Source organism: Dendrobates tinctorius, unplaced genomic scaffold (assembly GCF_039654945.1).
Source record: "Dendrobates tinctorius isolate UK_male_01 unplaced genomic scaffold, ASM3965494v1 ptg000374l, whole genome shotgun sequence".
Classification (NCBI taxonomy): domain Eukaryota; kingdom Metazoa; phylum Chordata; class Amphibia; order Anura; family Dendrobatidae; genus Dendrobates; species Dendrobates tinctorius.
The window spans coordinates 411,572-426,002 of record NW_027362040.1 but is presented as its reverse complement, the minus strand read 5'-3'; the positions used below and the strand labels follow the sequence as shown (position 1 = coordinate 426,002).

The 14,431-nt window shown below is 40.6% G+C and overlaps 1 protein-coding gene across 1 annotated transcript in view; it reads left to right on the top strand.

The window, feature by feature from the left end:
* Positions 1-14,161, top strand: part of KCNN1 (potassium calcium-activated channel subfamily N member 1) — a 247,950-nt gene extending 233,789 nt beyond the window's left edge. The window contains exon 9 of the mRNA XM_073562966.1: positions 9,634-14,161. Coding sequence (XP_073419067.1) covers positions 9,634-9,918 — 285 coding nt within the window. The 3' untranslated portion in view covers positions 9,919-14,161. The remainder of the gene's footprint in view (positions 1-9,633) is intronic.
* The last annotated feature ends 270 nt before the right edge of the window (positions 14,162-14,431 follow it).

Sequence of the window (14,431 nt, the reverse complement as noted above, 5' to 3'; positions counted from 1 at the left end):
TTTTGTGCCTAGTTACCCAATTAGTATTAGTACCAATTGTTGTGTCCTCAGCATTACAGCGGTCAAGAGAGACATGACAAGGTCAGGGAACAGAGTCCCAACATGGTTGCATTATGGCAACATAATACTGAATTTTGTATCATCTGTCACAAAAAAAGAAGGGAAAACAAATATTTTACCATTGTGTTTCCATAAAACATTGCTTGTTAACAACAAGAAAACTCTTCTTTGCTGTGTTCTTTGCAGATTGCTTTCTTGTCATTGAGGCCAATGACAATATTATAATAAATAAAAAAAGCATGAAGAATTTGGCATACTGCAGCTGTCAATAGCATCAGTAAACTTCTAAAACAGTATACATGTTTTACTGCTACATGTCAAAAATAGAAATTTGCATCTCATATTGGAACTACTTTATACCATTGCATTGCACAATGGTTTTCTAGAGATGGGGGTCATCTTAACAAAGATAATCAGGATCGATAGTTTATGATGAATTTGAAAACCACAGGGAATGTATTGTGATATAATACGTTAATATGTGTATATTTTATGAGCAGTAGGAGTTAATGTTTGGGATTAGCCCACAGTGGCAGCGGCTAATGTTAGGGAGAGTGACTGTTTCCTGCTAGGAATACAGATAGGATCTGGAGTGCGTAGTGAGTGGATCAAAAGGTCCAAGGTGTACAGTGTCACATTTGAGGGTGACACTAAATGAGAGGAGACAGAAGAGGAGAGATAGCGAGATCTTGAGGATAAGGGACATATAGACAAAGTGGCCTTCCAAAGACTGGTCCTAGGGGAGGATGCCTAGCTATGAGACATTGAGCTTGTAACACTGAAAGTTAATGGGCCTAGACAGGACTGAGTGACTGGGACTATTGGTGCATCCCAAGCAGAAGTTCCAGGGCACCAGTAGTGGAAGAAATAGGATGCGGCACTGCTGAACAAGTAAAAGAAACTTGTTAATCAGGACTTTAGCGTTAAAGCTGGGTTGTGGCGAAGTAGGAAGAAACAGTAGATATAATAAGCTCTGGCATATACTACATGCGGCCTGCATGGGTGTAATGCCCTCACAGCACATGTACACATACCCAGCCAGGACCTCCACTTTCATGTAAGGTGTTGGGACACCTTAGACGAGTGGCTTGCCTGCGGCTACCGCCCCTCGCAACATTACATGAACAAAACACAATATGAACAATATACCTAATACAACATAGTCTCATATAATTCCCATAGATGCATATAAATCTGCTGCCATCCTGTTTTAGCTCTCTAAACAGCTTTCAAAATTTTTTCTCATAGCACTACCAAAGTCCGACATACCGTAGTCACACCATATTCATACCACCACAAGCCAGTCCTACGGGAGGGCAAAGACTGTCCTGTTTGCCTTCTGCTCAGCTAATAATACAGCACTTTTCCCTATAAATGATGTGAATGGCATCCCATTCTTCATCCACAACTTGATGTAAATCTTACACTCTATATGTTCAGCTATAGGCTGGCACATGCACATAACTGAACTGGGCAGTGTGAATTGCCCTTGCGCTAGCCTAAGGTGAACGGTGATTGTTCTCAGCATATACAGTTGTGTGAAAAAGTGTTTGCCCCCTTCCTTATTTCCTGTGCTTTTGCATGCTTGTCACACTTAAATGTTTCAGATCACCAAACAAATTTAAATATTAGACAAAGATAGCACAAGTAAACACAAAATGCAGTTTTTAAATGAAGGTCTTTATAATAAGGGAAAAAGAAATCCAAACTTACAGGCCCTGTGTGAAAAAAAATAAATTAACTGTGGTTTATCACATCTTTGGGAAGCTGAGTTCAAATGTCCTAGCCACATGCAGGCCTGATTACTGCCACACATGTTCTCAATCAAAAAATCACTTTAATAGGACCTGCCTGACAAAGTGAAGGAGGCCAAGACATCCTTAAAAGCTAGACATTATGTCGCAACCAAAGAAATTCTGGAACAAAGGAGAAACAAACTGTAGCTAGAAGTAAAAGATATAGGGGATGCTATTCAAATGGAGGCGCAAAAAATCATATCCCATATGAATCATTCATATAGCATCCGATTTTTGTGGATACAATGCAATTCTTTACTGTAGCAAACCGTATTTGGTCTTGTAAATATTAATAACTACTAATGCAAAAAAAGTCTCCCATTACGATTGCTTTTAGATGACAATACAGATTGAAAAAAGTTAGATATACTGGATGAAAAATGGACAATTTTTTATATATTTCGTTGCATTTAGTCAAAAGGTGAAGTAAGCTTGTGCCCTTTTCACCTCTTATCAGTCTAAAGGGTAACTACAGGCTGCTAGAAGGTAGATTAGGTGCCACTATTCTCTAATAAGATATATTATAATTTTTCATATATTCATATTTGTTACTGATGTGCAATAAATAAAACAAAAGGTCTGCTTTTACATAGGATAAGCACAGAGTAGGGAAGTACTACATGTCTGTGCCATTGAGACTGATATGGTCCCATAACAGACGTTCCTGGTGCTGTATCTTCCAGATCTCTGAGAACTGACACACACTATCACAGGAGGCAACCAGAAGGCAACGGGAGCAGAAGCAGGTGCCTCAGCGCTGCACATGGTTTATGAACTGAGAGAGATTTGCCAATATCAACTCCAGCACACGTGTACAAAATAGCAGAAATGTTTTTTTTTTAAAGACCTGGAAATGTATTAATGTAACCAGTAATACGTGCATTTCAGATTTCTGAGTAATGTAAAGAGATCAAAAATCCACCATTTTATTATTAGCTGAAATTCACCTAGTTATGTAAATTCCTTCTTGATCCTTGTAACTCAATTTGTGTCCCAATCATCCATATTCCCCCCAAAATGGGCCAATCTTATTAACTCACAATTTTTCATAGATGCATGTTGCACTTTTCTCTCTTTACATACGTTAGAAATATAATATGGGAAATACTGTGTCCTTCAAATCATTTTTTTTTAAACCGTCTTTTTCGGACTTTAAGACGCACCGGACCATAAGACGCACCCCAAATTTTTGGGGTGGAAAATAGGGGAAAAAAAAATAATGTGTCAAATGGGGGTCCGTCTTACAGTCCGAATTCAGCTTATCAGCGAAGGGATCAGCACAGGTAGAGGAGTGGTCACAGGGGTCGTTCGGTGGTCCATGCTGGTGCGGTGGTGGTGCTCTGTGTTGCAGGGGTGCTCTGTGGGGTGGCTGTGTCCGTGGGGTGGCTGTGCTCTGTGGGGTGGCTGTGTCCGTGGGGTGGCTGTGCTTTGTGGGGTGGCTGTGCTCTGGTCACAATATACTTACAAATCTTGTTGCGGCGGTCCCGTGGCGGTGGTCCCAATGCAGCCTCCCTGTGCTCTGTGGTGGTGTCGGGGCTCTGTAGTGTGGCTCCAGCGGGGCTCTGTGCTGCGTGGGGTGCTCCGCCGGCATTTTGTTAAAGCCCGAAAGCCCCCCGCAGCTTAGGTCCAGTGTCAGCATAGCACTAACCTTCTCTACTATGAAGTTCACATAAAAGATCATTTATAAAAGGGGCAAACATATTTGCTGTCTGTTAAATGTTTTTAAAAGGACCTGACACCAGGTCAAAAGTGTTGGTATTTTGCTTGTGCTTTGTTCTCTGTGCTCCCCTGAGTATTCAGTTTTTGTTTTTCTCAAATCTGCGATACATTTGTAGCAATATAGGCCTTTTTATTCAGTTCAACTTTTATGTGGTGTGGCTCACACAGTAATTATGTAGAGCAGCCACAGAATCTGTGAACCAGAAGCCTTTGTAAAAATTAGCACTAAATAAAAGGTCCCATATCTATGGAACCATATGTGGGTTAAAAAACCCTAAAGCCAAATAAGTCAAACTAATCCATTTTTTGTATCAATACATTATTTAGGGGGATGGCATCCTCGAATCCCTTTTCATATGTTATCTCAACCAAGGCTAAATGGTGGCATAAATTTCCCCAACATAAAATTATAGAATTTGGCCTCTCTCCTTAGAGTGATTGGACACTGACTGCATGTTACATCTATATTTACAGATCAGTCTATTGACCAACAGTTCATCTCTCATATAGCTCTCACATCGGCATTTCTCCTGACATTTTCCCAACTGGCTGATAACGTCCAAATTAGTCCTTTATTAATACCGATCTGGAGATAATGGCTGAAGACCACACCATTGTTGTCATTACACTCACATCTCCCTAATCCAAAGCCCTAACTTTCAATGTGGACAATCTCATCATACTTTTTACCTTTGGTATAAAATGGGACTTAGCTCTATTGATAATTTATTAGCTCATTCACATCCACATATTTCAGAGATTAATTCTAAATACCCTAAAATCTCTATTGCATGCTTTCCCTGTCTCCAAGCTAAGACATATACATCAACTATTCTTCCCACCTTACCGACACAGAGTGGAACCCACAATTAAGTATATTCTTTTCACAGTCTCAGCCCTCAAAAAGCCAAATATCAGGGTATTATAAGCTCCTAAATAAACCAATAGTCCATGTCGCCCAGTCAACATCACTAACCAAATGGTCAAGGGATATATCAGAGCTCACTACACCAACCATATTTACAGTAATTGAGCCATAAGTGTCTTCCTTCCTTTCTTCCTTCAGCACGATATAGAAAGGCTTCTCAATCTCTGTCATTTGGCCTATATTAACCCCATTAGAGAACATAGGTTTGTTTCAAGTGTAATGCCCCCCAGGCTGACCTGTACCACTGCATGTGGTCTTGCTCAGAAATAGTCTTTCTGGACTCAGGTCCATGCTTTTGTATCTAATCACCTATCCAATTTCTCCCCCTTTGGTCCTGTATGGGCCATTTTCAGATATCTGAATGCTGAAACAAATCAATGCAATTCTGGTGTAAGAAAACCTTTACACATGAAGCAGCAGGATCCAAAACAAGTCTTCACATATAGCTTACTCCGCAACCCCCTTCATGTAAATTGTTTTTGCAAAAAAATTTGATGAACTTGGACTGGGTGGAGGCATCTCTTGAAAAGGAACAAAGAGTTCAATATTTCTTTGCCATTTGGGAGAGTTTTATAGAAATTTTACCTCACCACATTAGTAAATCCTGATAGACAGTTTTGGACCAACCACATAGTTTCAACAAAGGCTGTTGATGGGAGATCCTCCGATAATGTTACCTTCGTTTTCCATTACAGGTTATGTCTCCGACATGGAGACACAAAGCCACACACCACCAGGATGAGTTCTTCTATTACTATATTCTACACTACTATTTCCTGTACAATCACTATAATTCCCCTTGATGGGAGAGAGGAGGAAACACGGGCAATTGTTGCTATTGGCACTCCTTTGACTCCACAGTTAAAGTTTGCTTTGTTGTCAGTTAACCTATTGCACAGTAATTTATAATACTTCATTGACTGGATTCTCTTTTTGTTTAATCAGCCATTTATTACTCTGTTTCCTTTGTTTATATACACTATGTGTTATATTAATATGAAAAATGTTAATAAGAACATTCTTTAAAAAAGGGGGAGTAACAGGAATAAAATAACAGCAAAAACTGGATACTTTTGACCTGATGACAGGTTCTCTTTAAGCAATAGGAATTAATAACCTTGGCTTTTCCTACTTTTTATTGAATTAAATAGGTTCAGGCTCTGCATATGATTAATTTATAGTTAGGGATTAGGGAACTGTTTCTCTGATACAAAAATTTAAATCCCCTGCTTTCCTTCAAACAGTCACAATGTTAAGGGATTCTGTCACCAGGGTTTTGCTACGTAATCTGAGGACAACATGAGGTAGGGCTTAAAACACAGAATTGAAATATGGGTCAATTATTAGGCTGTATGCTGTTATTCACTTACAATGACGGTTTTATCGCCAGGATATTATCACAGCCTGGACTAGGTCTCATGGACCTGTTAGACTGACCACACCCCCTTCTCTGATTAGCAGCTCACTGTCAATATACAATGTAAACAGAAAGCTGTGGTATGGGCAGGGTTATTTTTCTGAGCTATGCTACATCTAAAACCTGATTGTTTCACAACTGCTGCACTAGGTAAACTAAGTGATACATTGTTGGAATCAGGGACTCTTTTCCTAAATCATGCTGCTCTCAGATGAGGTAGCAAAAACCTTTTGACAAATTCCCTTTAAGTAGTCCATGTTTGCAAGCAGTGTGAATGGTAATCATGTTATTCAACTTCTGATCTGTACCAGCCTGCATGTATCTCATCCCATTCACTGTTAGCAAGCAGTGTGAATGGTAATCATGTTATTCAACTTCTGATCTGCACCAGCCTGCATGTATCTCACCCCTTTCAATGTTAGCAAGGAGTGTGAATGGTAATCATGTTATTCAACTTCTGATCTGCACCAGCCTGCATGTATCTCACCCCATTCAATGTTAGCAAGCAGTGTGAATGGTAATCATGTCATTCAACTTCTTTGCTATAATTCATCTGTTACATTGTTCACAGGACTTAAGGCCACATAGCGAGATCGCTGATTTTGTGACGCCACAGCGATCTCGGCAGCGGTATCGCTGCGTGTGACATGGATCAGCAACCGGCCCCCCTGCTGGGTATTGCTGATCGCGCTCCATTGTCCGGGGCCATTTTTTGATCGTTTGTCTCCCGCTGGCCAGCGCGCATCGCTGCGTGTGGCAGCGAGAAACCAGCGATCAGCAACGCTGGACGCTGGTTTCCAATGTAAACAGCGGGTATCTAAGAGCCGCGTGGCTCTTAGTTACCAGCTGTTTACCTTGGAAACCAGCGTGCACGCTGGTTTCCAGGGTAAACAGCGGGTATCCAAGAACCGCGCGGCTCTTAGATACCCACTGTTTACTTTGGAAACCAGCTTGCTCGCTGGTCCTGATCGCTGGAGGGGCTGTCTATGTGACAGCTCACCAGCGATCAGCCTAACGATGTCCCAGCGATCCCATCCATGTCGGATCATAGGTGGGATCGCTGGGACATCGTTATGTGTAACGGGGCCTTTACTGTTGTGTATCCATGGGGGGGAATCACTGGAGATGTTATCTCAGCAGAGGTGCTATAGCATAGATATGGTATCAGGACTGCGTCTTTGATCATCTTTTGCACACCAAGAGGTGTTGAGCAGCTGTTCCTAATTTATAACTAAGCAGCTCCCATAATCCCTCTCTCCTGGCCTTGTATTGGGGTGTATAAATTTAGAATGATTCTAAGGGGAACACTCTTAAGGGCCCGTTACACACAGCGATCTCGCTGGCGAGATCGCTGTGTGTGACATCCAGCAGCGATCGCCCCCCCCCCCCGCGGGGTATCGCTGATCGTGCTGGATCGTCCTGGCCCGTTTTTTCATTGCTTGTCTTCCGCTGGCCAGCACGCATCGCTGTGTGTGGCAGCGGGAGCCAGCGATGAGCGACGCTGCACGCTGGTTACCAACGTAAACATCGGGTTTCTAAGGGCCGCGGGGCCCTTAGAAACCCGATGTTTACTCTAGATACCAGCGTGCACTGCAGGCAGGAGGCGCACTGCACTGCACTGCGGCGCACAGACCGGAGTAGCTCTGCTATCTGCTACTCCAGTCTGTCAGACCAGAGTAGCAGATAGCAGAGCTACGCCGATCTGTCTGCGCCGCTCTGCCTCCACCTCCCTCCCTGCCTGCAGTGCACGCTGGTATCTAGGGTATCTGCACTCATGAAAGTTACCAATGACCTTCTGACAGCAAAATGTAACGGTGATCACTCTCTGCTCATTCTTCTCGACCTTTCTGCAGCTTTCGACACTGTTGACCACAGTCTCCTACTCCATAGGCTCCAGTCACTAGGCATTAAGGACATAGCTCTCTCCTGGTTCTCTTCCTATCTCTCTGACTGCTCCTTCAGTGTTTTGTTCGCTGGCTCCACGTCATCTCCTCTTCCTCTCGCTGTCGGGGTACCTCAGGGCTCAGTCCTTGGCCCCCTTCTCTTCTCTCTCTATACGGCCCCAATTGGACAGACCATCAGCAGATTTGGCTTTCAGTACCATCTTTATGCTGATGACACACAACTATACACGTCATCCACCGACCTTACCCCCGCTGTATTACAGAACGCCAGTGACTGTCTGTACGCAGTCTCCAACATCATGTCCGCTCCCTATCTGAAACTCAACCTCTCCAAAAATGAACTTCTTCTGCTCCCGCCGTCCACTATCCTCCCTAAATCTGACATTTCCCTCTCCGTGGGTGGCACCACAATAACACCCCGCCAGCAGGCACGCTGTCTGGGTGTTATGTTTGACACCAACCTCTCCTTCACATCCCATAAACAATCTCTTGCACGCTCTTGCCGCTTACACCTAAAGAACATCTCTAGAATCCACCCTTTTCTCACCATGGAAGCAACAAAAACCCTCACTGTAGCATTGATCCACTCCCGCCTGGACTACTGCAACGCTCTATTAATTGGCCTACCCATTACTAGTCTTTCCCCTCTCCAGTCCATACTTAATGCAGCGGCCAGGGTCATCCATCTGGCTAATCGGTATTCGGATGCGTCCGCTCTTCGCCAATCATTACACTGGCTGCCCATTCATTATAGGATCCAATTCAAAGTACTTGTTCTCACCCACAAAGCTCTCCACAGTGCAGCACCCCCCTACATCTCCTCCCTCATTTCTGTCTATCGGCCTAGCCGACCGCTGCACTCTGCAAAAGACTTTCGACTAACCTCTGCACTAAACCGTACCTCCCACTCCCGACTCCAAGACTTCTCCCGCGCTGCGCCAATCCTCTGGAATGCTCTACCCCAAGAAATTAGGACTATCCACAATTTGCACAGATTTAGGCGCTCCCTAAAAACACATCTGTTCAGAGCAGCCTATCACGTTCACTAATCAAAGTCATTTTATGTGTAAGTGTGCGTGTGTAGCCCATTCACTATCTCCATCCCCCACCTTCTCAAGATGGCTGGACCATCATTGTAAATACACCATTGTAAATACACACCTGTACTTTGTATCTCCCCTCACCTCATTGTAGATTGTAAGCTCTCACGAGCAGGGTCGTCTTATTTTGCTTTAATTATTGTATTGTTAACGTTGTTACTTATGACTTGTGTTTTGAAACTGTTAAACTGTAAAGCGCTGTGGAATATGTTATATAAATAAAGATTATCATTATTATTATTATTATTCTGTCAACAGGTCACCAGTAATAGTGGGTGCTCACTTCCTACAGATTTATACAGCCTTCTGAATAAAATACGAGCTGTATAAATCCCTCCAGTAATATTACATCTGTAAGGCTCAGATCCCCACTAATCAATGAAAGGCTACATATAACTGTAATAAGAAAATCCTGTGAAATTATCAAAATTCTGGTTGAAATTGTTTTTAATAAAAAATATAAATTTGTGCGAAGTAGCTAAAAATGTGTAGACATATAAACATACAAAATTACATACTTTATAAATTATTCTTTATTTATAGGAAATTCATTTTCAACTACAGTATCTGAACACATGGTTATATTATGCAAAAGTGGTGTGGAAAATGTTATAACTGCATGTGCTGCAAATATCTATTGGAAAATAATATATGTATGCATTTAAGCTTTCCATGCAAAATGAGTATAGTGTTATTTTTTTTTCTACAGACCCAGAATGTTATGTATGACCTTATGTCTGAACTGCAAGAACGGAATGATGACCTTGAGAAGAGAATTATAACCCTGGAGACCAAGATTGACTCCTTAAATGGCTCGCTTCATGCACTTCCAGGGCTGATTGCTCAGGCTCTGCTCCGAGAGCAGGGAGAACTCTTCCTCATGCGTTCCCACAGACCATTTCCCCCTTCTAATAGCTCGGACAATTCATGGACCCCCCCACGTAGACGTACCTCACCTTCCACTGCCCCGCACACCTCTTCAGACAGCGGCTGATGAGGGAAAAGGACAGATGGAGTTCTGGTGGGAGTGGTGGAGTGAAGACTTAACAAGCTCACCTTTTATCCATAGCCACTATGTGGTTTGATTATGTCAGCTTTTTTTCTTAAAAGCCTTGGATATTTGTTAACCCCTGAGGGTTCTTTGAAAATGCTGGAGTGAAAGTTCTATCAAAAACTAAAAAAAAAAATCTAAAAATGTTTGTGTAAACACGCACACGAGAGTACGCGCAGTGGCGCGATTATCCCTCTCTCTGTCACAGGCTGACCCTGTACAGTGATGGGGCATAGTCCAGTCTAGATAAGTTTCTAAATCAGTCTGTTACACCCTTCCCAAATTCTATTTATTTTCTTTAAAAGAGCTTCTAAGGCTGGCTGTCACGGGTTCAGATAATCATTTCCGCTCTAAGCCTAACAGCTTCTTGTTTTTAAAAAGCAATGAGCAGTCAGCCATATTTTTTTAACAACCCCCGCCAAAGGAGTAAAACTATGTACATATATATAGGAATGAAGGTAGTAAAATAAATATATATTTTAAAGAGCCACATATGAATGGGGTGGGATTGCATGTTACCTGGTTATTGTCAGAGGGATTTGACGCATTCATCTGACATGAAATGGTTTGTAAGTGGTCAGTCTTCAATACGTGTGTGTGTTTACATATATAAATATGTATATATAAATATATCCATATATATTTATATATATAGAGGAATAGAAAAGAAAAAAAATGTATTTTTTTAATCTTTCGTTGCTGGAGTGGTGTAATACATAATATACCAGTGTTACTGCCCCAGTGGGTGGCAAACAGTTTAGTACAGTTGCTATGGTGGACAATGGATAAGATTAGTATCTGGATCTGTGAAAACAAGCAAGAGTGTATCTCTGTACAACCGTACAAAGGATTTGATATTAATTGATTGAAGTGTAGACTTACACCCCCCATATACATTAGACTAATGTCAGTCGATTCCACTGCTATGGCTGGGTTGATCTATCAGGCATATCCTATTTTTGACTGACAGCAGTGTGTTTCTCCTGTAGGTAAGCCACTGACCAACATGTCAGCTTGTGGCTTTCCCATAGAGAACACAAGTGCCCTTGGCCAAGCGAGCAGTCCTATGTACGGGAGAGTCGGACAAGATGGGTGTCGGCAGAATGATTGGCTGAAGCTTCGGTCGTCTGACAGTCATGCAATATGTTTGGGGGCTTTAAGAGCTTTAATTCAAGAGGTTTTACAAAAATATTGCTGTTCAAGCATTACAGACATTTTTGCAAAATCCCTTCATTTTCACAGGCTCAAAAGTAATTGGACAAACTATTATTCCATTAATTGTAAGAATAATTTTTGACATTACCGTGAAACCCATGGACATCACCAAATACTGAGTTTTTCCTACTTTTGCTTTATGGCTTTCCATTTCTGCTGCTGCATTCTTGTGGGTATCTCTGCTTTCAGGTTTGTCTTTAGTTAGTATAAATTAAGCTCAATCTCATTGAGGTCAGGTAGTGACTCGGCCATTGACGTATGCTCTAATAATTTCCTTAAGAGTATACTGAGTTGTTCTTGTGGTATGTTTGGGTGATTAGCTCTCTGTACTATGAAGCATCGTCCTATCACGGTTGCAGCATGTGAATGAGTCTGATCAGACTGTATAACTTTACACATTTCATAATTCATGTTGCCACTTCTATCAGCAGTTACGTGATCATTGAATACCAATGACCCATGCCAAACCACTGCCTCTGCCTTTTACTGGAGATCACCACTGCATTCATTCTGCTTAAGACTGTATTAACATGATAGCTTCTGCTATCTGTAATGGATTTGTTCTGTTCTTCTTTTTAGGACACCTCATTTGACCGCATACTAAGTGTTCCCATAAGCAACTACCAAACGCACATTCAACGCCAAGTCTTTCCCACAGTTTGTCATGAGGGCCATATTGGACCATGAAATGGCTTATCACTTCAGTCAATAGTCCAAGCACTTTTGAGCCTGCAAAATTGAATATTCTATGTAAAAATCCATAACATAATATTTTTGAAAATCCATTGCATGCTGCCATTCAGCATATATGTATACCGTGTGTGTGTATATATATATATATATATATACACACACACACACACACACACACACACACACACACACACACACACACACACACATGAGTGGATGTGCTACATGCAAAATGTGAATGTATTAAGAGCCAAAGAGCCAGATGTTAACTTGACCTAACACCAAGCTTCTGTACTTCCCATTTTCCTATTGCACCCATAGGGCAGTCTAGGGCTCTATGATGCCCCCTTAGGAGATTTTTAGTCTTCCCAAGGACACTGTTGGTTGTTGCAATGGTTTAGTCCTATCGTAGGCCATTTGAATATAAAAGATGACAACATTCAGAAGTAAAACTGGTGTTTTGGATTGAGTTCACTAATAAGCAAAAATGAAATATATACTAATATTTTGTCAACACCGTTTACGATTCTTCTCCATTTCCCTTCTCCAGGATCCAACCAGAAAAGCACTGTGATCCTCAGTAAATAAACACAAATTATGGTGGATCTAATTGAATTCAGTTCCCATTTTAAGAGCACCCAAAGGTCACAATTAAAAATGATATTGTATATTTTTATTGTATTTTTTTCTTATTACTGTGAACTTGATTAAAACAGGATCCTTAATTTTGGGTGATCCCTCTTCAAATAGGAAATATATAAGGGGTTAAAAAGACTAGATTATTAGAAAGGAAAGAATAAAAAATTGGTTCCACTTCATTTTATTTTTTATTTACTGCAATGCATGTTAAATGTAAAATGTGGCAACTATGCAATTAGTCTTGATTAACAATATCATGTCATTTTGTGTTTAGGGTTCCTTTGCAGACCTATGTGTCTCCATGATTACAGACTGCAATGCTACCCTGTATAGTCTATTCCATTCTTTTTTGCTTCTCCATTGTATGTTAGACTGGAGCAAGAATACAGGATAAAACTATATTATTATTATTTATTATTATAGCACCATTTATTCCATGGCGCCTTATATGTGACAAGGGTATACATAATAAAAAACAAGTACAGTAATCTTAAACAATACAAGTCACGACTGGTACAGGAGGAGAGCGGACCCTGCCTGCGAGGGCTCACAATCTACAAGGGATGGGTGATAATACAGTAGGCGAAGGTAAACTATACAGTGTTTCTATCAAAACATGTAGGCCTGGAGAGTGGAGACACAAGGATCTGCATAGGAGCTGTAGACACTAAATAGTAGGATATTCTTATCCATTGCTTTATTCAAAGTTGCTCCATTTTTTACTATTTTAGATGCATCAAAGCAATCCAAACAGTGATTTGCAGGTGTACAAAGCCTTTCACTTGTTGACACATATAGATAGATTTTACAGATCCTATATATTAAAACCAAAGGTTCAGGTGAGTGCATTATAATGTAAGGTATAAGGGTGAGTATTATATTAATATCATTCAAATAGCATTTTCCTAAATGATAAAATATGCAATAAAATGAACAGAGATAGAAATATGTTGGAAGCGAAACAGACACTATTAATTATACAAGACATGGAAATAGTAAAATATATTAAAGGAAGTTGTAGCTAGAATGAATTTTCATTTCCATGTTTTAAAAAGTAGTCTGATGATTGGGAAATTGAATTTGCAGTATGATGCCTTTAATTACACCTAGATACAATTGAATATATAAAGGACGTTATACAGTACATGGTAATTTGTGCCCATGAAAGCATTTTTGCTGGTTCAACTCAGCACTGTGTGAAAATATATATTCCATCCGTAAAAGCAACTTTATACTGATTGGAAATGCTACAATTGTAACTATTCCTTTTTTAATTGATAAAAGCAAGCAAACTGGGTAAGCATGAATATTAGGAGAATGTTTCAATAGGGGGCACGGACTACTACAATCCGATATCCTTCCCTCAAGAGATTTTCACTGTGCAAGATTAACCACTTGAGATTAAATCATATCAACTGTCCATTCCGCATTGAAGAGAATAAGAATCCCCCTGCATTTTAGAGAGGGCTTATAGTATTAGGTACCCAGCTCTCTTGCTAGTAATCTCTAATTTCTATTTCCTTTTTTTTATGTTAATGGAGGGAAATGGATACTTAGACTCTATAGCCAGTTTTTTTTTTTTTAGAAAATATCAGAATGCCACAGATCTAGACAAAGAAATAAATTATATTGGAGACTTTTATGGCTCTGTGTCATTTGTGTGAGTTTCCCATTTACAGAGAAAATACGGTCAAAATGAGGAAGTCAACATAACATAAATCATTGCATTGTAAATGTCACCATCTTTATACCATAGATCTACCATAGAGCGACTAGGGGTTTGGCCTCTGTGGTGCAATCTTCACAATCAATTGTAATAACTATAAGGACATACAATGCGGAAGGAAGATGTAATATAATTTATTGTAATCAGTACAAAATGTAATTCAGAAAATATACAAACTATTGT